General features: G+C 43.2%; 1 protein-coding gene across 1 annotated transcript in view; it reads right to left on the bottom strand.

The window, feature by feature from the left end:
* Positions 1 to 25,288, bottom strand: part of RNF17 (ring finger protein 17) — a 50,642-nt gene that overhangs the window by 9,871 nt on the left and 15,483 nt on the right. The window contains exons 8-22 of the mRNA XM_048494713.1: positions 24,074 to 24,223; positions 23,139 to 23,284; positions 21,202 to 21,317; positions 19,812 to 19,932; positions 16,652 to 16,772; positions 14,230 to 14,454; positions 10,690 to 10,843; positions 10,454 to 10,572; positions 9,903 to 9,993; positions 8,866 to 8,975; positions 5,965 to 6,257; positions 4,428 to 4,591; positions 2,528 to 2,647; positions 1,864 to 1,944; positions 623 to 751 (exon numbers count right to left, since the gene is read on the bottom strand). Of these exons, the coding sequence (XP_048350670.1) occupies positions 623 to 751; positions 1,864 to 1,944; positions 2,528 to 2,647; positions 4,428 to 4,591; positions 5,965 to 6,257; positions 8,866 to 8,975; positions 9,903 to 9,993; positions 10,454 to 10,572; positions 10,690 to 10,843; positions 14,230 to 14,454; positions 16,652 to 16,772; positions 19,812 to 19,932; positions 21,202 to 21,317; positions 23,139 to 23,284; positions 24,074 to 24,223 (2,140 nt within the window). The remainder of the gene's footprint in view (positions 1 to 622; positions 752 to 1,863; positions 1,945 to 2,527; positions 2,648 to 4,427; positions 4,592 to 5,964; positions 6,258 to 8,865; positions 8,976 to 9,902; positions 9,994 to 10,453; positions 10,573 to 10,689; positions 10,844 to 14,229; positions 14,455 to 16,651; positions 16,773 to 19,811; positions 19,933 to 21,201; positions 21,318 to 23,138; positions 23,285 to 24,073; positions 24,224 to 25,288) is intronic.

The raw sequence follows: 25,288 nt of genomic DNA, 5'->3' as shown, positions 1-25,288 counted from the left end.
GCAATTATGATCTTCCTTACTTTTTCAAATTATTTGCAAAATTTGGTTAAAAGGTGCTCCAGATTTAGCAAGGCATTACTTGATTTTGATCCCAACCAGCCTCCAAGGCAATGCATACAGTTCACCTCTTACAACCACCCTACTAGATTAGTAAATTTAAGAAATAACAAATATCATGGCTCAGTGGGGATTTGAATCCGGGCCTCCGCAGTCCTAGCGCAACACTAACCGTGTGAGGCTGTAACCAGACTTCCAGTAATCTTTCTGATTGGTCCATTGTTGGATGAGATCCAGAATGGTGTAGTGGTTGACATGCTGAACTAGTATCTAGGGGACCCAAGTTTGAATGCCTGCTCCGCCATGGGAGCTCCCTGGGAACCTGAATGTAACCTACCTCAAAGAGTTGTTGTGACGATAAAATAATGTACAGGAGAATGATGGAAGCCACTCTAGGTTGCCACTGGGCTAAAGATGGGTTATAAATGAAGTGACTAAATAAAATGACGGTTGAAAAACTTGAGATGGGACAACTGTAATCTAAGGGAAATGGGCACAATTTAAAAAAACAAAACAACTCCTGTATTATATTCTACACAATTCCTGAAGATGACATTTTAATTACCAGTTTGGGTATATCCCCATCCTCCTCTTCATTGATGCAATGCTTGTGGTATGCCATAAAAGAAGAAAGTGACATCCCACTAAAGAACAGCTTAACAGATACATTTCCCCACGGCTCATCTGCTTGTTCCTGTTAAAAGGCACGGAAACGACACTACATCATTTTTTCAATCAGTACATGCATGTGAATAGCCGTACAGAACACAAACATCTGCAGAAACCTGAAGAGTTAAGGCAGTCAATACACCAAGAACAGACACAGTTTCTGGTTCTGCAAGTTAGGAATCAGCCAGAAGCACAGAGCAACTGCCTCCAAAAAGCATGTCATGTGGTACAAGGCAGGGGCTAAATGATCACATCTGGATACCAAGAAGTGAGACCTTGGAATACAAGGAGAGGCCCACGACACCCATGCATATGCCCTTCTTATGTAGAATACGAGAGAGGATCTTAAGAAGACACGGATGGGAGGAGCCAACTTCCCTGTCTTTATGCCAGGCATTTATGGACATAGCCTGGGACAGATACTAGGACTGGACAGGACAAGTGCCTGGGGAAACAGAGAAGAAGAAGAAGAGTTTGGATTTATATCCCCTCTTTCTCTCCTACAAGGAGACTCAAAGGGGCTTACAGTCTCCTTGCCCTTCCCCCCTCCCACACACACCACAAACACCCTGTTAGGTGGGTGGGGCTGAGAGAGCTCCAAAGAACTGTGACTAGCCCAAGACCACCCAGCTGGCATGTGTTGGAGTGCACAAGCTAACCTGGTCCCCCAGAAAATCTCCACAGATCAAGTGGCAGAGCGGGGAATCAAACCCAGTTCTCCAGATTAGAGTGCACCTGCTCTTAACCACTACACCAAACTGGGAAGATCAGGAGAGAAGGCAAAGGCTGGTGGAGCATTCAGCTCTCATCATCCAAATACAGCACTTTTCACCAAAAAGCAAGATTTTCCTGCTCAACACTATATATGTGAGTGGAGTAGATGCATATTACAGCTGTCCCCATCTGAATTTTGGGCCAAGAAAGCAACTTATCCAAAATATTTGCAGCTCTACTCTGTACAGGTTGCACTGCTCACCCTTGGGTATGTGAAAAAGTACGTTGGCGGACCAGAGAAAAAGGAGAGCTTGGAAACAACTTTCTCTCTCCAGTGTTCAGTCCCACACATGTGTCAGCAGGAGCTACTTGCAAGAGGAGACAGTTCCTCATGCACCAACACAATGTAGTCTTTATGCCTACCTCAACACATATTTCCACAGATCTCTTTGTGAGTAGTTCTTGGAGGAGCTCAACTGCATCCGGCTGCCAAATATTCCCAACCTGTGAGATGAAAGAAGGGGGGGGGGGGGGGAATGAATACAACCCAAATGAATACAACCCATTTCCCTGTACGGCGGGCTATTCCATCATTAGCATATAACATTAAATAACGTCCCCTCCCGGCTTTGGGATCGGGCGCTAGGCTTTATGCTTCTCGCTTTTGCACTATTGTCATTTTGTTTAATGCTGCTATGGTTTATGTTTTTATGGATTCTGTACATTGTTTTAATGTAACTTAATTTATTGTTGTCGTGTTGTTCTTGGCCTGTTGGATGCAATATGGTCCTTGGCCTACTGTACACAGCCCAGAGCCCTTCAGGGGTGGGCGGTTTAACAAATTTAATATATAAATAAATAAAAATAAACCTCAGCTAGGACTGGCCTTGTCAAAAAGGCAGAGTGGCTTTGGCATCTTTACTGGGTAGAGATTTGGGCCATTGAGCAGATCGGGCCGTTTCCAACCTGCAGGAATCCCACCTTGCAGCTTCTAGTGGAAAGGACAATTGTTGTATAAGACTGTTCCTCTACTTCCTGTACACTACCCTGAGTTGACAGTATATTTCAAAGAGAAGCATCAACTCACTGGTTTAGCTCTATAGAGCTGACAGGGTATAGAAAAAGCAGGCATGTCAGGATACAAGACAGCTGGGTAGAGATGACACTGAGGAATCTTCTCAATGTAGCCGAAGTCTAAGTACTGTACCTATAAGAGAGACAACAAAGTGTAAATGCTAATTCAACATCTATTTTTTTCAGGATGCATGGGTTTTTTTTTAAAAAAAGTATATCAGCCATGGTTGAAGGCAGGACCTAATTATGCTGCAGCACCCATCACGCCACGTCAGAATTCCAAGCGTGCCTGCAAGCTCAGAAAGGTTGGGGACCCCCAGTGTGGAGTAAAAAAAGAAACACTGAACTTAAAGGGCAGGACTTCAGTGTGCAAAATATGGGCGGTGTCCTGGACTCACTACAATTCTTGTAAGCAGTTCTGGAGTTGCCTGGAAGAGGGTCCTTAATTCCATACATAGGAGTGGATGAATAACCAGTTCATTGGTGAAAAATATGGGCCTCTGAGATCAGCCTCCGCTGAGCACCTGGCCCTCCTCCGGCATACTGCAGGCTCTGGAGTTGTTGGCGGCCATTTTGTGGGGGTCTTTCTCAGAGCGCCTGAGGAAGTGGCAAATGGCGGCTCTCTTCAGCAGGGGTTAGGGACTGGGCAGCCCTCTCTGGGGACATGCTGTTAGATGGGCTCCAGCCATGGCGGGAGAGTTTTCCCTCATTGGAGGAGAGGAAGGGCTGCTGCCTTAGAGGCATTTTTTCCCCACCTTGGTGCACTTTCTCTGCTCTCGCCTGAAGTAGACTGACTAGTCTAGTCTACTGCAAAGGCATCTTCAGTCATCCAAACGAGGACTGTGCTCCTCTCTCGAAAGCAGACAAGAGAAATCGAGAGGTAGAAGGATAAACCTTTTAGAAGTTAGCAAGGTGAAGGAGAGACGACTGAAAACCCAACTGCATTCCCTGGAGGCAAGAGAGAACTGGAAGGGGGGGAGAGGGGCGGGATCCAGCAGACCACGAGGCTCAACACAATTTACTCCTGCCTCCTGGTGATTGGCTGATGGGAAAACCCAGATGTCCACAAGCTCAAAGGAGAAGGACCTTTATAAAGAGAATTTCTGATCTAACATCCTATTCTCAGTCTTCTTGGAAGTGAAATACCATGGTTTACCATACCAGAAATGTGAATGCCCTTGTGCAACTGGGGAAGTGGAAACTATTGGTATGTTTTAATGCACAGCTCATTTTATTGTTATTTTATTACTCATGTTCCCCCCCAAAATTTCAAACAGATCAGAGGAATTATATATTTCTTCTCTTCTCTTGGACCAAGAGCCTTGGATCACGGGTAAAAGCATCCAGATCTTGTGCAGTTGCTAAAGTCTATCATGGTTCTGTGTTAATTTAATATATTAAAACAGACACATTTAACCCAACTTACACAATGGTTTTTAAATGCAACATATCTGGAGATGTATTTTCTTTGGTAACTATTTATTACTTTGACTGTGATAAATAATTCGTTCATATAAAAAGAGAATTATCTGAGGTCATGAAATGAACCAGTTAGGTATGTTCATGAATTACTTTTATCCGCCCTTCAGCATCCTCTGTACCTAATGTTTCTTTTTAATTTAAAAAAATGGGATTGTGCCACGACACTCAAGATTGTATAACATGAAATGTACTTCATAAACCGTCCCACCCAACACTAGGCTGTATTCCTGGTTCATCTTTAGCCTGTATTTCAGTCAGAATTTTACAGTGAACAAGGACAAAAATACCCCACACCTCTAACCAAGACGCCTAAGGTACAGCCACTGCTACTAGAAGGAATATAATTTTTCTCATTTAGTGCACCGACACAAACACACACTCAGACTCTGCACGCGTTACACCAAGAGCATGCCCCTGACAACAGAGCTTACCATGACGGTGCCACTTCCAACTTCTGTAACTTTACCTCGATACCACAGAGTATCTGCACCTCTTACAACACAAGCTTCTCCCTGTTTCCAACTGTAGGGCTCCAGAAGACCCAGAGATTTGACATGGTTCTGTATGTCACCCATCATCTTGGATAACCGTTGTTCTAATGGGAAATGTCACAGAAGACGGAATGCTAAAGTTATTCACACAGCCAAGTCCTCATTTAACACAACATGCAAGTCATTGGTACGACAGCTGAGTATTTTACCGAACGTAAAATCTTATTGCAAGTTTATTACAAGCTCCAGCTTCAGATCACCATCTTTACAGAAGTAGGCAGAAAATTGGAAATAGCATCTTCCTTCCAAGGGTAATACCTTAGAGCAGGGGTGGGCAACTATGGCCCTCCAGATGTTCGTGGACTACAATTCCCATCAGCCCCTGCCAGAATAGCCAATTGGCCATGCTGGCAGGGGCTGATGGGAATTGCAGTCCACGAACATCTGGAGGGGCATAGTTGCCCGCCCCTGCCTTAGAGTATAGGTGTCAAACTCGTGGTCCTCCAGATGTTATGGACTACAATTCCCATCATCCCCTGCCAGCATCATGCTGGCAGGGGCTGATGGGAACTGTAGTCCATAACATCTGGAGGGCCACGAATGACACCTGTGCCTTAGAGCCTCATTAGATCAGTCCACTCTTTTTGAAGCAAATGAGAAGTAACCATTGATACAGCATGCATTTAAGGTGACAGGCTCTTGTCTTTTATCACATTTTTAAGAGCAGCCCATGCCAATTACATTCTGAGAAATCTATAACGACAATACTTCTCTTTCAGGAGTTATTAAGTTCTTAGCTAAAGGCTTGTGAGTCAAGTTTCAAAAGAATAAACATATCGATATGCAACCGCACAATTAGAAGGTCCGGGCAATAGAATTGAAATAAACCGGTTGTAAATCAAACTGCATGAAATTATTCTTGTTTGTTGTATCAACATATATGATAAGATGATACAGAATATATAACAAACAAGAATAATTCCATGCAGTTTGATTTACAACCGGTTTATTTCAATTCTATTGCCCGAACCATCAAGTTTCAAAAGAACATGGGAAAAAAGACCGTTTCCCCAGAAATGCCAGGCCTAACAACCTAACAACAGAGGCGCAGTAGTAATATCCTAAATAAATTTGAGTTCAAAAAATGAACTGCTACATATCGGCACAATAAATTCATACCAAATGCAGTGAGTTTTAATCAGTGCAGTGCATGTTTTGAAGCGAAAGAGTGCTGAACATCAACGCATATTTAAGCAACCAACACCTAGCTGTACAATCTGCACAGAACACCCAGCTGTACAATCTGCACAGAACACCCAGCTGTACAATCTGCACAGAACACCCAGCTGTACAATCTGCATACAGCTGACTGAACTTCCCAAGAAACACAAGATTAGAGTTCTGCCATTTCCCATTGACAGATCGTGTTCTAGTGAAAGAACTCCACAGTTATTCTATCATTAAATTTTCTATTTACCTTGTGACTTTGGTACAACATAAATAGTTCCGTTGTCTGCCACAGAGCTGACTACAGCAATGAACTGTTTCATGCTGGGAATAGCTGGTGGTTTATATGTTGAAATGATTTTACAAGGAGCCACAGATCTTTCTGATTCTTTATCTTCATGATCTGTAACAGGAAGTTTAGCTTCTGGTGCGGAACAGCTTGGTGCGTATTCTGCTTTTGGAGAAGGATCACGTATGTTGGTGCTCTCTCGCTTTACATGAATTTCCCATGATTTCTGCGGTATTGTTTTAATCAAGTCCGTTCTGTGCATATAAAGATTCAACAAAAATATGTCAAATTTATTTAAGTGTTTCAGATCTAGGTTTTGTTAATTCCAAAAAATCTTCTCTCCATTACTCATCAAGCAGACTGCCTTCTGACTGATTTTTGAACTCCTTTATTCCAGAATTGCTTTAGTCAAACTTAGAATTTCTCACGCTTGATTAGCATTCTCTAAGCAGATTTCATCTGGAGAAATTAGCAAAAGATAATGATACAGAAAGAGTCGCGTGGCGTAGTGGTTAAGTGCTTGCACTGCCACTCACACGGTCAGGAGTTCGAGCCCCCTGTGGGTCAGATATCCTGGCAGCTGGCTCATGGTCAACTCAGCCATCCATCCATTCCTTGGTCGGTAAATGAGTACCTAGCTCATAGCTAGGGGGTAAAGAATAGCCGGGAAAAGCAATGGCAAACTACCCCACAAAAACGGCTTGCCTATGAAATCACTGCTTGCAGTGGTACCCCAGGGTCGGACACGACTGAAGGGGAAACTTTACCTTTTAATGATACAGAAGGAGAAAATTAAGAGTGTGGCCTCTGGTATGGAAATTTCTGCTATCTTTGTGACAAGGTAACTGATCTTTGAACACAATTAACTACAAGGGCATTCTCTTCATTTGTCTATTCTAAAAATTTCCAAAGGCCAGGCCAGTAATATCATTCTTATAGGGATGAGGTTGGAACTTTCTGTGAAGATGTCCTCTCTTCAGTGGGGCATTCACTGGTGGGTTAAGTCATGCCCCTGGTGTCCAGGCTGAACTATGGAAGTTTCTTATATCCTCCAGGAACAACAGGGGCCCATCCCCCATCTCTCTTCCAGGAGCAACAAGCTCTGCTCCACCAGAAAGTATATCCTTTTCACTTCTAACACATTCGGGTGGGTAAAAGTGAACGACTTTGCCCCACTGAAGAGAAGACATCTTCATGGTAAGCTCCAACCTGTCTTTCTCCTTCAGTGGGGCTCTGTCATTCACTGACTGTTATATCTCCAAGTTACTTTGAGGCTTCCCGCCAAAAGTCTACTTAGGGAGATAGCATTCCCCAGTCAGGGTGGGGTCCCTTGAAACAATGGTCCTGGGTTCTGAAGGCCCCCATCCCAGCCTGCTACAGCAAACAATGCCTCAGGAGCAGAAGGGGCCAGCTCACCACTGAGTAGATTGCTCCTCGATGCAGTGTTGGCCTCAATACCAGCGGGTCTGGGAGGTCAGTGGGAGAAGAGAGCAGAACACCTATTCCCAGTTACCTCAGGCAAGCTCAACCAAACTGCCTCTGGGCCCTTTGATTTCTCCAGGTGAGGTGATTTGTCCTTTGCTGTGTTTTTCTTCTTTGCCTCTTGCACCCAGAGGACAATTTTGCTTTGTCCTCAGCCATTCTGTGGAGCTACTCCACACAGTGACCTGTCTGGACGCAGGGCTGTGAAAACTGGAAGAGAGAGGAAGGATGGCCCCCTGCCGTTCCCATAGGAAAACAGAGACTTTCAAAGCCCTGCCTGGACAGCAGAGCCGTGACCTAACCCAGCGGTTTTCGACCTGTGAGTCGTGACCCCTTTGGGGGTCGAACTACCCTTTCACAGGGGTCGCCTAAGACCATCAGAAAACACATATTTCTGATGGTCTTTGGAACCGAGACACAAATAATTTTATGGTTGGGGTCACCACAACATGAGGAACTGTATTAAAGGGTTGCGGCATTAGGAAGGTTGAGAACCACTGACCTAACCCATCAGTGAATGACAGAGCCCCACTGAAGGAGCCTGGGTTCAAAAACAAGTAGCTGCTATTTTGATTTTCCTGCCACGGTGCAGAGAGAAGGAAAGAGGGGACAGAAACAGCTGAAGTCTAGGATGCTCCAGGCAAAGCCATAAGAACATAAGAACAAGCCAGCTGGATCAGATCAGAGTCCATCTAGTCCAACACTCTGCTTCTCGCAGTGGCCCACCAGGTGCCTTTGGGAGCTCACATGCAGGATGTGAAAGCAATGGCCTTCTGCGGCTGTTGCTCCCAAGCACCTGGTCTGTTAAAGCATTTGCAAGCTCAGATCAAAGAGGATCAAGATTGGTAGCCATATTAATTATTTTATTAATTCTTATTAATTCTTTTAGTGGACATTTTTCTGCATGTCCTAATATTCCCTTACTTGGAGTGGTATAAGGGGAGGAGACTGGAAAAAATTGTTACTGCAAATAAAGCAGATAACATTCCCAAGTAAGACAACAGGAACAACAGAGAGACCCTGTTCTCTGTTAGGTACAACTGGTAAACATCAGCTTTATTGCCAAGTGTTCATTCTTTGCTCCTGCTTTTCTATCTACTAAACTAGGTACATTTTACCATCCTTAAAATACAAAATAAAACATACCTAAGGCAGGAAATACATCAGCATAATTCATCATCCCGATTCAGTATTCTTAATGAGTTACCATTATGAACTCATTCAGACTGCAATAAAGACATATTTGCGCTGTGCAGAATCACAAATATTTTATTTATTCTTTATTTATTCTTTTTTATTTATTCTTAGATACCAAAGAAAAATGCCTTCAGCGTTCTATAGGATTACATGCTCTATCACAGCAATTTGAAAGATACATACCGTCTTTTCCTAAATGCCAACCCTTCTTTAATGATGTATTCTGAAACATCAGTGTACAATCCATTATCTCTGAGAAACATTTTCACAGGAAATGGTGAAACTTCTTTCTCCTGAGCAAAAATGCAAACAGTTACTGGTACAGCGCAAAGCTTAAATGGCCCAGTAATAAATATAAATAAGAAACACTTCCATTTTAAAACGTGTCTCCGCTTCACTGATAATATAGCTGATCAATTAACTTTTTCTACTGTTAAGCATTAATACATGAACTGATTTTGGGATCTATTAACATTCTCTTATTTTTTTATTATGATATTTTGCTGTATAGCAATTCATTGTCAAGTCTATGTTCACTACAAATAATAATTTAAGAATAAAGCGGGTTTCTGTTCACCATCTGGACCAAGTTTGTCACAAGCCTATTATGGAATAATGGATTAAAAACCTCTATTAATTCATGAAGCATGATGAATAATATTTTGAACTTCCAAGTTAGTGTCCACAACATCTGAGACCAATAATTGAGGATAACGGAGGGCATCTTTCTGTGATACCCACTGCAAAGAAACAACTATTCCATTAGAGTAAGACATATTTGGGGAGAAGCAATTCAATTTCAATAGAGACATAGCAGATACTTAGACACAGCTGGAGTGTCAAAGGGTAGAGAGTGTGTCTGCGGATAGAGAGAGCTGGAGTATTTGCGGATAGAGAGAACTGAATGACACATTAAATGAAAGATGGGTCTGTGCACATAACATGCAGGGTGGGTTATTTTAATGATTTCATAATATACTTTACGATGCATGTTTTAAATCAGCCACTTTGGCAGCCCTCACAAGAACAGAAAGGTATAAGTTTTATAAATAAATAGATAGATAAATAGATAGATAGATAAATAGGGCAACCTACATAGTTCCTTCTATGACAGCTCTCTTCTATTATCATGGAAGAGGGGAAAAAATGCTTTTGCTTGATAAGTATCAGCGAAAAGTCTACCATTTTTCTGTTAGATACGTCAGGTATTTATTACAAACCTGTATGATTATTTTTACTGTAGCTCCACTTAAATATTGCGTCAGTGTATCACATGCAGTCGCTGTCCAATGGTCACTCCCACCAGCTGGTCTAAAAATGAGAAAAAACTGCAAAAAATATAGACCTTGCAAAAATCCAAACTTTTTTTTTAAAAGAGAAAGCTCCACAGGGCAGCTCAACTATAATATAATTATTTTGGTTTAGTATAAACATATTTCACTTGTACAGAGAGCTGTTACTTAGTTGGGTTGTTCTAAAACCTTAGCATTTAATATCGATACAAATGCTTACTTACTTCTCTTCCTTCTTCATTAACAGACTATACTTAAGTTATGGGTTTCAATGATGAAATCTCTCCGAATCTGAGCTTTAGTTTTCTTTTATTCCTTACTTTGCTGACCCAATACGTCATTATGGTTAGGAAATCCGGGAGTAATACGCACAGGCCTAGACTTTGACGGGGAAACCCATGTTCGTAGCCCTCAACTGAGAACCATGCTGAATAAAAGTTAGCCGTATTTCTGAATTTTATTAAATCTGACCAGGTTACCTTATATCTGCTAGGGAGCATATCACTGCTAGAGGCCCAAATGACACCAGATTCTCATCTAATTTTCTTAGACAGGTGGTATTCACCGTTTTGGTTACGCCAAAATCAAAGAAGAAGACCTGAAATAGTATGGGGGAAAAACATTCTTTTGGAACCTTTATTAATTATGTCACCACTTATACCAAGAGAAACAAAACCTACTGTAAAAACAAAACGATGGCCTCAAAGCAAGTTACCTCCACAACTTTTTGAGAAACAATCTTGCAGATGTGGCCCCTCTGCCACTGATTTAAACCATGTATATCTGCAACACAATTTTCATCTTTTTCCCATTGAATTGTTTCTTCCTTCTCAGACATGCTGTAAGCGGCAGACAACCTTTCCTGCAACCTAAAGTTTTGAAAAATCAATAAGGACTGTGAAACCTACATCTTCATCAATACTTTAAAGAGCTTCTTTCTTCAGAAGTGTAAGGCTTATGTGGTAAAAACCAGCTTAACTCCTGAAAAACACGAACAGTCCACTCTAGAAAAAGTGGGACCCGTGTAGTGATTACCTTAACTCATTTGAAATTAAACATTGACATTATAGGGAAAACTCCTAGAATATGCAGTTTTTTTAATGGACCTCTTTCCTGTAAAACTTTCAGAAGGGCAGGCAATGTGACAGACAGAATTTTAAACAAGTTGTGCTTACAAGCTTTGGCTCCTTCCGCACATGCAGAATAATGCACTTTCAAACTGCTTTCAATGCTCTTTGAAGCTGTGTGGAATAGCAAAATCCACTTGCAAACAGTGTGCGGAAGGGGCCTTTGAGTCTGCATAGAGATATGATTGAGAATGTTTCAGAATATTTTAGAGTACTCTTAGGGACTTTTTCTCCCCTAAGTAACGCCTCCCCCAGCACAAAGTCCTTTATGTCTAAGACAATGGTGGTAGCAGAAGACTCTTGAGCTGCTCTCCAAACATTGTGTGACATTTCAAGCCAATCAAATCTGACTTTGAATGCCAGAATGGAAAATCACAGACTTCCTTCTGGACTCTAGAAAAGGTTCGCAACCTTCCCTGATGTCAGAATAGGTTTAGACCTTGATTCCTTGGCAACATCAAATCGAACTGACCAAGCAGACAGGGACAAGTGCATTAGCATCAAAGTGAATGACACAAAAAAGCAGTTTCAGCCGCTGCTGAGGCAGACATATTAATGCCAAGGGCAGACCCAGCACGGATCATCTGCTCAGAACAGAAGCACAAATTCTTCAGAAAGAGAACGACTCTTGGGGTTAAAGTAAGTTCCAAATATGACCCCTGAAAACTCTTGAAAGTCTGTTTTAAAGATACTCGGGAAAATCCAAAGGAAACAGATGGCAGAAGAGGGAGATGGGCCACAAGGTAAAGGCATCTGAGAGGCACAATAGCCTACTCATCACTGGAGGAAATAACTGAGGCATCTTCTCTTCCATAGCGGTGGGGTCCACTTAAAGTTGCAGAAATGGCAGCTGAATGAAAATATTTCATGACCAAAACAACTGGCACTAAGGCCACTGGTACAGAGATGTAAACAAGGTGATACAGCCACAGGATCCCATTCAGACGGAGAAGGATGTGCATGAAGTTAATCAAAAACCTTGTTGAGGCCTCATGGAAGTCAGATCCACCCATGAGGGTTGAAACAGATGTCTTGAATTGGGCAAAACTGAACTGGAATCAGATGTTGGATCTGTTCATCTCCAAACATCGAGTGCCGAGCTGAAAGGAGCATCCACATGGCTAACGTCTAAAAGTAGTGACAAAGGATTCAGAAGAATCATCGCAGGACATTTTTGACCAAGACTGGTCTGCAAGAGGACCCACATTAGGATCCGTGTTTAGAGGATGAAAAGGTTGAAGCTGCTTGATGAACCTAGAGACACAGAAGAATAGGTGCAGCTGGTCTTGCAGGCAGAACTGAGGGCTGAGTCTTCCAGATGTCCCTCAGATAGGAATGTCCTTCAAGGCAATGGTGAATTCAACTGATGGAGGGGCGTTCTCAGTATTGCCGTGACACTGCATGCAGTCAACAATATCAAGAGAAGCACACGCCCACGAAGAATGGAGCAAAACCAGATGCTAACAATGACCTGCTAACTAATTTCTTATATAAACTAGCTCTTATATAAACTAGCTCTTGAGAGAAACAACTCTCATAGAGGTTCCCAAAAGGCATTGGCCTCTGAAGCGACCATAAAAGAACTCAGCAACAGGGTTCAACACTTCTGTATTGGGTCCTGCATAGTCCCAGACTATGGCCCTTTCTGCATGGGCACTGGGGGGGGGGGGGGGGCGTCGGCATAGTTTATGCCGGCGCATGGACGGTCCTGCTGGAAGCAGTGGCGGCGGCGGCGCAGCCTTCACACAGGCTGTGCCGCTCCCGAATGCTCCTTACCTCCGGTCGCCTTCTGTCGTGTTGTGGAGGCCAGGGACACCCCTTGCCGATGCTGGAGAATGAGGCCAGGGGGCGTGTCTCTTGGCCTACACAATGCGACAGAAGGCGACCGGAGGTAAGGAGCGTTTGGGAGGGCTGGGAGAGAAACACTGGCTTCCACCCGTTTCCAAAATACCTCGCTCCCTGAGCAAGATTAAAAAACACTGTTTGGGCGGGAGCTGGACGCCGCTGCAGTGATTTGACAGCCGCGCCTGTGCAAGCAGTCCCCGCCGAAACGCTGTTTTACTGGCCCGCCGCCGCTGCTTTTGGCCCGTGCGGAAAGGGCCCATGTTTCTGGGGGGAGATTTTTATGCCCAGAGGATAGGTCTGTTTCTAAATCATAGCTCTGCTCAGAGACCACAACATAATAACATGATGTACAACAACAATAACCTTTATTAGGCATTTAAAATAGGCTCTAGAGCATTAATAGACATTTATGAAGTACAAATCAAGAGTACATTCAAAACACAGACAGAAAGACCGTATATAGCAGTACACATTACTTAGAAAGTTCTGTCACTTGCAAAAGAAATTTTGCCTCTTTTTCCAAGAGCATGACATCTGTATTGTTTAACAGAAGCTCCACAACAGAACTGTCAGAGTCTCTTTCAGATTTGTCTAGGGCCAGCCTGGGAGAGAAATTCCTAATGCCCACATATCTCGGACAGTCAAGAATAATGTGAGCAAGAGTCTCCACTTGGTTTTTACAGTGTGGACAAACCCGATCCTGGAGAGGGATGGATAAGTAACGACCCTTTGTAATGACCAATGGGAAAGTATTGGATCTGGCCCTTGTGATAATCTATCTCTGTTGGGGTTCAGTTAATAATTCTGATATTTGGCTATGTGCCCGTTCCGGTATTATTCCGACAGAGAGGGGTGAGGATGATTTATTTGCTTGCCCCAACAGGATATAGTATTCCTGTTCTAAAAGTCGGCTTTTTATGGTTTGGAAAATCTCTCTGGGTGACAGCATACAGAGATCTTCAAGTAATAAACCTACTGAGTACATTTTTTATTTGAGAAGTTGATACCATTCGGAGGCAAATAGGTCTGGGCGTGCAGTATATGTTAAACTGCGCACATCAGAGTTAAAACATAATTTAATCCAATACTTGAATGTATTCAGCCATAGTCTTGTTTCAAGTAGGTTCTGACCAGTTCCTAAGCATAGTATAGCATATGGTACAGAGTGCGGTAATCCGAGTATTTTATATAGGAAGCCAGATTGTATTCTTTCAACGGAATTGTTCCATGCATGTACACTGTAATGAGAATAATGCATTAAAATCCCAACAAAACACACTTACATGTTCAGCCGTTTTTCTGCTGACTGAAAATGCACAAAGATCTTGTTTGGAGACACAACGTGACTGATTCTCGCTTGCAGCTCTTTGTTACACTCCAATTCAAAATCTTCAGTTTGTGACAGATCTCCGCTTCCAGGATTTAAGACATCCATCTCAGTGGCAAAGGTTTCTTCAGGAGGAGAATCCCACACTTCACTGCAAGCAACAGCAGTAGTTTGGGTATTCCTACAGAAAGCGTAAGGAGCGCGTGAAAATTTGCTCTAGCCATTTCAAGTAGTAGTCAAATATGACTGGCGAGAGCCAGTCTCAAGAGAGGCATTCGACAAGCCAAGATGAGTTATAAGAGAAAAATTGAAGATTATTTTAATAATAACAACATGAGGCAGGTGTGGCAGGGAATTCAACAAATTACCAACCATAAACCAAACAATGACATTTCTGTGGATGGGGATTCTTCTCTGGCGGAGGAGCTAAATCACTTTTTTGCCCGCTTTGAAACAGGTCTATCAGAAGGAGATGACACACAGCCACCAGGTGATTGCAGCTCACACCTCACTGTGGAGGAACATGAGGTGAGGCAAGTTTTGAGGGCTGTGAATCCAAGGAAGGCTGCTGGACCGGATGGTATTCCCGGTCGGGTGTTAAAGGAATGCGCTAACCAACTGGCTGGTGTTTTTTACTTCGATCTTTAATCGATCTTCATCCTGTAGTCCACCATTCCATCTTTGTTTGAAAGCTTCCCACCATTGTTCCACTACCAAAAGAGATTTCCTGCTGACAATCTTTCAGTGGATTATAGACCAGTGGCACTCACCCCCATCATCATGAAGTGTTTTGAAAAACTGGTCCATAGGCATATTAGTTCTTGCCTTCCAGATACATTTGATAAAACATCAGTTCGCGATATCGGACTAATAGATCTACGGAGGACGCCATTGCCATTAGCCTCCACACAGCTTTGACGATCTGGAACAGCAGGGGAATTATAGCGAATGCTCTTTGGCGGACTTTAGTTCAAGATTTAATACAATCTCCCGGCCTAACAAAGACTGGGTGACAAAAACTTGTGATCTTGGACTCTCACATTCAATCTGTTTGTGGATTAGGGACTTCTCTTGTCTGGACGCTCCCAGAGGGTTAGACTGGGAAATCGGTTTCCTCAGTTTTACTCTAAATATGGGAACGCCACAAGAGGCTGTGTGTGTTGAGCCCTTTTACTGTTCACCCTTTATACATATATGATTGTACTTCTGTCTATCATAGTAACACCATTATCAAATTTTGGCTGATGACAATAACGGTGGTGGGGCTCATCTCTGAGGGATGAGTCTGCTCTATCGGAATGAAGTGGACCCGACTGCTCTCATGGTGCAGGGAAAATAACCTGGTTCTTAACACTAACAAGACAAAGCGAGCTCAGTGGGATCTATAGAAGGAATAGCTCAGGAAATTCGTAGCCCTTTGACTATAAATGGAGATCAAGTGGCGCGGGTGGCTAGTTTTAAATTCCTGGGCGTTGTGATTAAAGAGGATTTGCCCGGGGGAGTACAGGCTCCCGCGGTGGTTAAGAAGGCCCAGCAGAGACTGTGTACTTCTGGAAAGACTTTTAAGGAAGCAACAACTAGATGGAAAACTTCTTGGTGTCCTTTTACCGCTGTGCTATAGAGAGCATTCCTAACCTCCTTACTGCATCTGTGTATGGTTCTCCAGTTGCACAGTGGCATGAATAGGAAGGCGCTCCAAAGGGTGATCAATACTGCACAAAGGATTATCGGCTGCCCTCACCTTGGAAGAAATCTATAATGCCCGAAGTCTAAATAAAGCCCAAAATATTCTAAGGGACCCGTCTCATCCAGCACACTCTCTTTTTAAACTGCTACCATCTGGCAGACGATACAGGGCCCTCAGAACTAGGACAAAGAGGCTTAGAGACAGCTTCTACTCTAGAGCTGTGGCTATGCTAAACTCCGCTGCTTCATATTGATGTATTTGGGGCTATGTAGGGATGGGTGGAGGATGATGATGTATGAGTCTGAAATTGCATGAGTCTGAAATTGTATGAGTCTGAAATTGTGTGCATCGAGGAATGCTGCTGTAAATTTCGTTGTGCGTGCACAATGACAATAAAATGCTTATGCTTATGCTTATGAACAGAAGTTATCTTCCCACACAAGGCCAGATATTCCACTTTTAAAAAATTTAACAACAAGACCAAACTGTTTGCTCTCCTGCTCCACCCCACCTTATGCTCATTAAATATCTACTGCATTACAGTGCTTATGTTAATGATAGGTCCCTTCCACGCATGCTGAATAATGAACTTTCAATCCACTTTCACAACTGTTTGCAAGTAATCCAGCTGCAAAGAGCATTATTCTGCATGTGCGGAAGGGGCCATAGTTTATCAGGACGGTATACTTGCCTTGTTACATATGATGCTAAGCCTTCGTTAACCAGGATGGCAGTAATGCTACAAGATAAACTTGGTAATTCTGTTACACTTTGATAGAGCTCAACGGCTACAACGTTGTCTGGCGAATTTTCTACAGAGAGATAAAAGAGGTTTCAATTCAAACACACAGGAAAAATGACACACAAACGTTTCCTGACACCCAGAACTAGAAGAGTTGGTTTTTATGCCCCGTTGCCCTCTACCTAAAGGAGCCTCAAGCAGCTTGCAACCACAATCCCTTTCCCTCCTCACAACAGATACCTTGTGAGGTAGCCGGGGCTGAGGGGGTTCTGAGAGAACTATAACTGGCACAAGATCATCCAGAAGGCTTCACATGGAAGACAACTGTTGGCCTTATATGGGAAAGGTCCTTCTCTGCTGAGCTTAAGGAGGACATCTATGGGTGAGTTCCACCAATCACAAGGGAAGCAAGAAGCTGAAATTCAGCTTCCTGTTCCCTGTGGAAATCGCCACTTGCTCGCTCAGTTTTGGTAACTCGGAACAGAAGTAATCAGCTCTAGGACAATAACTTGGAGAAAAAACAGAACAGAACAGAAAAAAACACTCGTGCAGAGCTATGATTTAGAAGCAGAAAGGTACATCCAGCACAATACAGCAACATAAATAAGCAGTAGCATCACAGAATTGAGGAAAGATGCATATTGTTGACTGATGTTGGGATCACAATGACTCAGGGAGGGCGAGATGTCCTCCTTAAGCTCAGCAGAGAAGGACCTTTCACAGGTTAAGACCAAAATTTGTGGGAATCACCCATAGATGCAGAGGCGTAACTGGGCCAGAGTGCGCCCGGTACGCACTCTGGCTTCTCCCCCCCCCATGGCAGCACCCCCCCCACTCCCACTCCCTTTAGAAAACCGAGCAGGCTGGAGAACAGGAAGGCCTGTTCTGCAGCCTGCTCGGTTTCCTAAAGTAAGTGTGGGGGGGCGCTGAAGGGGGCCGCTGTGGATGGGAATCATGCCAGCCCCCTGTGGTAGCGCCCCCCCTTCCACTGTCACTTACTTTAGGAAACCGAGCAGGCTGGAGTCCCTGGGAAATGTAGTTCCCACAAGAACAGGAAAGCCTGTTCTCCAGCCTGCTGGTTTTCTAAAGTAAGTGTGGGGGGTGCTGTGGGGGGCGGGGTGGGGGAGGGCCCCCCCATGTGACCCACATCCGTGCACCCGGTGCATCGTGCACCCCTCCTCCCCCTGGGAGCTTCGCCGCTGCATAGATGTCCTTCTTCCTCAATGGGAGGTGGGGGTTCTTCATTCTTAACCAAATGTCAGGAGGCCTGTTATTATGGGGATTTTGCTGTTGCTGCTTTCTGTAGGCTGGGTGGTGGTGGAACAGGTTAACTGCATTTCTAACTGACTTTCAACTGTCTTTTGTATGATGTTATACTGTACCAGGTGCTGCTCAATGTCAGTGCCTGGCCATCTCTACTGTTATCTCTTTCACAGTTCCTTTTGGGTGCGCTTTCCCAGGATGGGGGGTGCAAGCTACTTTAACTACTGGGTTTTGAACGGGCAAACCTCAGTTCTGGCATGACCAGAGAAGATCCTCAATATTCAATAAACTGCTGTTCTTATACATGAGTTTGTTTCAGTTTCAGTTCTGACACCACTCCACTGGTTCTATAAGGAGATGACCTGAGGGTACCTATCAACTAGTAAGCATTTCTCTCCACACCCATTTCAAGATCTTCGCTTTTTTTAACTGAAGTTTTTGATGTTTATTTCCTCATAAACTTGCCTACTCAAGATTTCCTTACACTTTGACATGAACTTTAAAATTTGAGCATTTAATCGATCCTTTCACTAAGAAGGAGCCCCTCTTACATTCAGGTGGTTTTTAATTTCTTCTAACGAAAAATTAACATTTAGATGGTTCAAAATTTATACAAATAATTTCTCTAGCTGTCTTTGTAACAGCTCTGCAGGATGCAGGTGCCTTGTTGGCCTCCTCCCTGTTTGTGTTTTATGTAATTGTTTTAAATATTGTACATATATTTGCAAGGGGGGTGGTTGTGCAGAATACTGGCACCTCTCAGGGGGCCCTCTCAAGACCGGAGTGGGTTACTGGTGGAAATCAGAACAACTTTATATAGGCATACAGGCACTATTTAAAAAGTGTTGCATGGCTATGAAGTGTGGCATGGCCATGAAGTCTTATATCTAAAATGGGAAAATTAGTACCAAGAACATTATAAACCTGATGAAGACTGAACATTTTAATCATTCAGAAAAAAAAATATGCCACTTCTACAGAGATCTGCTTCCTTAAGACAGTTCACAACTAAAAAATACAGTAAATCATGACTATTTGTCTACTGCGTTTCCCTGAAAATAAGACAGGGTCTTATATTAATTTTTGCACCAAAAGATGCATAGGGCTTATTTTTGGGGTAGGACTTTTTTAAGGGGAAATACAGCACCTTCACAATTCATTAAGGCGGGCTCTCGGCAACCCGTTGCTTCCCCGTCATGTGTGACACAAGCTGCATCCTCATTGGCAGGGAGCACAGGGCAATGCCCACGATTCGTGATCTGTAACTACCGGTAGGGCTTATTTTTGGAGGAGGGCTTATATTTTAAGCATCCTCCAAAAATCCTGAAAAATCATAATAGGGCTTATTTTCAGGAAAACACAGTAAAAATTGCATAAAATACTGAACCCCCAAGACAGCCTAGAAGCGAAGCACAAGAACAGTTTGAGGACTCTGCAATCCCACAATCAACAAGCAGTAATATGGCTTTTCTCTGGAAAATTATCTTCTGCCCTAACCAAACTGACCTGATTTCATGTGCTTATTTTGACTTTTATTTAGCTAAAAATGCTGAAGCACCTCACGCTAATTTTATATTCCCATTATAAAAAAAAACTTAGTTCAATGCTATAGTCGCCTGTGAATAAAACAAGAACAAATCAGGGGTGGCAAACGCATCATTCCTAATTTTATGACGCAGACTGTAGAAATGGAAGATTTCCCACTGAAAGTTTTCCACCTCACTATCTCTACCAAAAAGCCTGGGTAAAGAGAAATATTTTGGGCTAGCAGAGTTGGCTTACAGGAGACCCCCCCACACACACTTAATTATCCCAGTGAAAGAACGAAGAGAGAAATGTCACTTACCAATAAAAAAGGACAGCATAATTTTTTCCTGTACCAATTCTTCAAATCTGTCCTTTGACTCACTGCTCCACTCATTTGTTCCTTTACATGGTTCTATATGGGCCAGCTTACATCGGATAGCCTGAATGATTAAAGTTAGGTGGACTCATTTATGTTGCATCTCTTGAGGAAACCTTTAGAGTTGCTTACATCCAGCTGTCTACCCTCTAAGCCAGTGATGGCGAACCTTTTCGAGACCGAGTGCCCAAACTGCAACCCAAAACCCACTTATTTATCGCAAAGTGCCAACCCGGCAATTTAACCTGAATACTGAGGTTTTAGTTTAGAAAAAACTGTTGGCTCCAAGGTGCATTACTTGGGAGTAAGCTTGGTGGTAGTCGGTGGCTTTGCTTTGAAGCAATCGTGCAACGCTTCGAATGGGTGAATCACAACCCTAGGAGGGTTTAGAAGTAAGCCCCATTGCCAGCAACCGAGCTTACTCCCAGGTAAAGGAGTAGTGCTTTAGTTCTTCCCATGAATATCAATGGGGTTTAACAGCACTTAACAGGGTTACCTACATGTCGTGCCCAATGGCCCAAGCCAGCCTAGATGTGTGTGGAGGGGGAATTTTCAACCCCCCCCCCCCGACAAACTCTGTGCACGCGTGCCCACAGAGAGGGCTCTGAGTGCCACCTCTGGCACCCGTGACATAGGTTCGCCACCACTGCTCTAAGCAATGATCAATTCCAGTACAACTCCGTCTACCTCGTGTTTTCCCAAAAATAAGACAGGGTCTTACATTAATTTTTGCTCTAAACAATGTGTTAGGGCTTATTTTCAGAGGATGTCTTATTTTTTTCCATGATTTTGCGCCCCTCACATGACCAGATCAGCTGCGCCAGGGAATCTGTAAGTAGGGCTTATTTTTGGAGTATTTCAGTGAGCTTATGTTTTCAAACATCCTCAAGAAATCCCAAAAAATCATGCTAGGGTTTATTTTCGGGGTAGGTCTTATTTTTGGAAAAACTGGGTAAGTTACTTCCAGCTGTCTACCATCTAAGCAATGAACAACTCCACTGCCACGAAACTTTCATTCTTGCTAAAGATGTAATTGTTTCATCATCGGGCCCTAAAACACTCCCCCATCCATAAACAACACTTTCTTCAAGTCCTTCATGAGGCATCAAAGCAAACTGCTGTCCTGTTCCTGGGAAAGGTTTCTCAGGACAGTCACAAGCATTGCACATTTGCAATATTTTGAGAAAATATCAAACACTGGAATGGATTTTATAAGGCTAAAACAAGTCATATTATAAGCCAACTCAAGATTCATGAGGAGATTACTCAGAAATCCTTGGAATTTCCTTTTCAGAAAAAGACTTCCCTATTGATAGCAGAAGCTCTAACATACCTTTGCTGGAGCAGCTAAGAATTCATCTTTTATCTTGCGCATGTCTTGCACGCTTATTTTAGCAGTATTGCCATAATCTACATATTTAACCTCAGCCTGCTGATGGCCAGGAAGTCCTTCAGAAAACAGTGTGGGGTTTAAAAAGAAAAGTTGAAATGCAAAGGGTGAGCAATTATGAATCAAGTTTGTATATCTTCTAAGCTAAAAGCTATTTCAAACATAGGAAGTACTTAATGCTACCAGAAACACAACATTTAAATCAAGTGTTCAGTGTCTCACTATTCCTCTCAGAATATAAAACAGCATTTCTTATCTTTTTCCAGTAACCATTACCCGAGATGCTGATATGAGCACTAGTCACACCTAACAGAAGACAACAATTTTGTGCATGGAATATTAAAATGAGAACCAAAAAGGATCCACTAGGGCATTTGAGAGATTCGTCTCAGAGATCCAGTTCATTCGCAGATTTGTTAGTTCTTCACTAGTTTCCATCAAGAATATGTTCTGCTAATTTTACTAAAAAGAGAACTAGAGTATGCATTTGCTGGAATCAGATTCTCAACTGCATTGGAGGGGAAGAGCAGCAGGTTTTTTTAGAGACACAAGACATGGGAAAATCCAGGCAGGCAGAAGAGTCTCTGTTAAACTATGCTGGAATTTAGTCTCAGAGGTACCAAGCAGCAAACTCAATTTGGCTCATTCCGCACATGCAGAATAATGCACTTTGAAACTGCTTTCAGTGCTCTTTGAAGCTGTGCGGAATAGCAAAATCCACTTGCAAACAGTTGTGAAAGTGGTTTGAAAATGCATTATTTTGCGTGTGCGGAAGGGGCCTTTGTGAAGAAGCCTCGGACTGTTTTGTGGGTAATATTAACAATGGACTTGATGGTCCTATCAACCAACAAGCTCATTCAGAGGCGGGGCAGAGTCTAACTCATTTGTTAATACGCAGAAAATGGGCGATGTTCTGCAAATTGTAAATTAACTATAGCTAGCCTGCTTTCTGTTTATTTCTGTAGCCAAGCTTGCTATATTTCCCCTTTGCTGTAATTTTAAGTACCTGCACTTCCTGCCTAGGCATTCAGTGGAAGAAAACTCATTTTCAGTATTAAGTATACTTGGACAAAGAGGTACTGCATTATGAAAACAAAGACAGCAGCATGTCTACAGGAGAGAAATATTCAGAAAGAAGGAAAAGGGGAGAAGAGACAGCTAGGAAAGCAGAGCTCCACCCTCTCTCTATATGCACTCTAGCTGAAGTGGACTAGAGATCATCTTTCCCAGTATTATACCGGGACAACAGTTGCTTGGAATGGTGAAGTGGAACGTGGGCAATCACGGTTCCTTTATAAAATCCTTGGCCTTCCCCACTCGGCTCCCTCTGCCATTCTCTGCTTAGAAACTGGCCAGCCTCGATTGGTGACGAGAGCCTGGTGCGTCACTTTTACATTTTGGGTGCGTACTTGTTTCAATTCTGATCTGAATAGCCTTTCTTATCAGGTGCTCTCAGTCATGCATTCCTCCAAATGGTGGCACAGGATCCAAGAACAGTGGTGACTCTGACGCTGGTTTCGATCTAACTGGGCAAGGGGAGCCAAAACTGATTAAACTTTTTTCCAGAACTCCCAGCTTCTAATCTAGGTGAATTTAGCTCACGTTCAGAGCCAAAAGACTGGCTGTCAGGAGAAACCAAGATCATGACATCAGCCTAAAACAGGGAAAGGAACAAAAGCCTGAGCTACCACTCATGCTGAGTATTTTATGCTACAGCAAAAGCTGCCAAACCGCAATAAATCCACAAAATATGTGCATGCACGCAGCATCTACTAACCTGCATACATCTAGATACTAAGGCAAACCCTGTTTTTATAGTTTCCTTTTCTGGAAAGAACTTTGACATGGGGCAAGCGACACACACTATTCCAGCCACCTACCTATTACTTGCGCTCTGTACCAAATCCCATCTTCAAATTTGGCAATGCAGGATTGACCTTTGATTGGACAGAGAATTTCCAAGTTGTCTCCACTTTCAGTTTTATAAACTTCATCAATCTTTTTCAGAAAAAATGCACATTCTGGACTGTCTAGCTGTTATAATGAAAACATTAATTCTTATGATTAATCTGCATATATTTGGCATACTATTTGCTGCACGGAACGCACTTGAGCAGCCCGTTGCCTTTGAAAGACAAAGGAAATCAATTTGTGAAAGGACACGTTATTTTACCCAATGGCGCTTTGTCAAATGCTTTTAGGAGTTCAGAATGCCTGTTGCCTTATTCTTGCTGATGCTCAAGAATGTTTAGAAGTGATAAAGACACAGCCTTCTCTTTGCAGAGGGCAAGCGGAAACATCTTCATCGTTACTTGCTCTTCTATTTAAATAACTTGGTCCTTCTGTCCTGGTTCAATTAGTAAAAACTGGTATTAATCTTTCTATTAATTTTCTTGGTCTCCACTGGGTTGGGGAAGCTTGTGCAAACTTGGCTCTTTCCTATATCGGTCTAACTCCACACACTTTATAAACCAAAGATAATAAGGGGATTTCTGCAGCTCTCCTGTGTTGGGAGGCCCATCACTCTCCACTTATGGGAATTCAAAGCAAAGTCATTTCAAAGTTTAAGCATTCACGAAGCAGAATGATAGGAGTAGAGAGCTGTCCATAATCTCTGTAGCCAAGAAGAATTTAAGGAAAAAAGAAAACCCGGCAAATGCAACCTGAAGCTGGGCAGATGACCAAATTGGAAATCAGGATGCGATCCCACAAGATGGCCCCTTGTACAACTGTGAAGTTGAACTAGTTGGGCTTCGAAATCATCCACACTTTAAAACATGTGCTTAAAAGAGAATTAGAAAATGCAATTACAGACCGAACACTTACTATCTGAATGTAGAAGTCGCCAGGATTGTTGATGTAAGTAACAACAGCAGCCGCTTCTGTCTTTTCTTGGGGCATCGCAGGCGGGCAGTACTGCAGCGGCACGGAATGTTCAGACTGATCAGCGTGTTCCGTACGGAAGCTGGCAAGAGTTCAGAACAAAGCGCTGAATAAAGTGGTGGAAGAAAGCCACCAACTGCAGTGTCTTAAACCACAGGTGTCAAACTGTCGGCCCTCCAGATGTTATGGACTACAGTTCCCATCATCTCCTGCTAGCATCATGTAGTCCATAACATCTGGAGGGCCGACAGCTTGACACCTATGCCTTAAACCAATTCTAGTGGAAATGCACTGAACTATTTAAAAAGCAATTCCCAGCATTCCCACGGAATTTCAGGAAAACCAAGAAACAAAAAACCAGAACAGAGTCTGTAAGGGTTGCGATGAATTTCTGAGACTACTACTAAATGCTCTGGCACAATGTGACTACAGACCCCGGGGAGGGCTGTTTCTCAGACTTCAGTCGCCAGTCTGCAATTTCCCAATCCAAAAGTGTCCTGGAGAAAAGGCTTTCGTTCTCTTTTATGGCATGAAGACAAAGGCCCCTTCCACCCAGCATAGGCAGAACGGGTTGCAGTCGGGATGAAGTAACCCACTCTCCTGTTTTTGTGTTTGCATGCCTCCATGCAGGCAGCGACTGGAGATTTGTGGAAACAATGTGGGTTGCTGATGCAACTTCGCACAGAGTCGTCTTTTTTTTAAAAAAGTACCTCCCTCTGCTGTGTAGCTACATAGGCAGGCACGGACCCCCACAGCCATGCTGATGGCTCACCATGGCACAAGACGTCCCTGTGATCCTGCGTGACTATGCAGCTGTGAGGTGGGGGCTTTAAGAAAAAGGGAAGTGCAGCCATTTGCTTGCGAGCAGCTGCAACCTGGGTTTAATCAAAAGAATTGCGAATAGTGCGATTCTTTAAAAAAACCGGGTAAGGAGACTGCACATGGGATGGCCTCACTTTAGGGGCCGGATCCGTGCAAAATCCCTCCCCCCCACGAAACGGGTTTTTTACCATACCTATCCTGGGTTTATTGACCCGTGCGGAAGGGGAAAAAGTTCTGAAAACCGTCCATCATCTATGTGGTACTAACAAAGAAGGGAATGAAGGTGGCCGCAGGGAAGCGACAAAACATCTTTGTCGTCCCACAA

The sequence above is a fragment of the Sphaerodactylus townsendi genome, linkage group LG04 (genome assembly GCF_021028975.2).
Source record: "Sphaerodactylus townsendi isolate TG3544 linkage group LG04, MPM_Stown_v2.3, whole genome shotgun sequence".
Lineage (NCBI taxonomy): Eukaryota > Metazoa > Chordata > Lepidosauria > Squamata > Sphaerodactylidae > Sphaerodactylus > Sphaerodactylus townsendi.
Note: the sequence above shows the minus strand (reverse complement) of the source record. Positions and strands in the feature narration are given on the sequence as shown.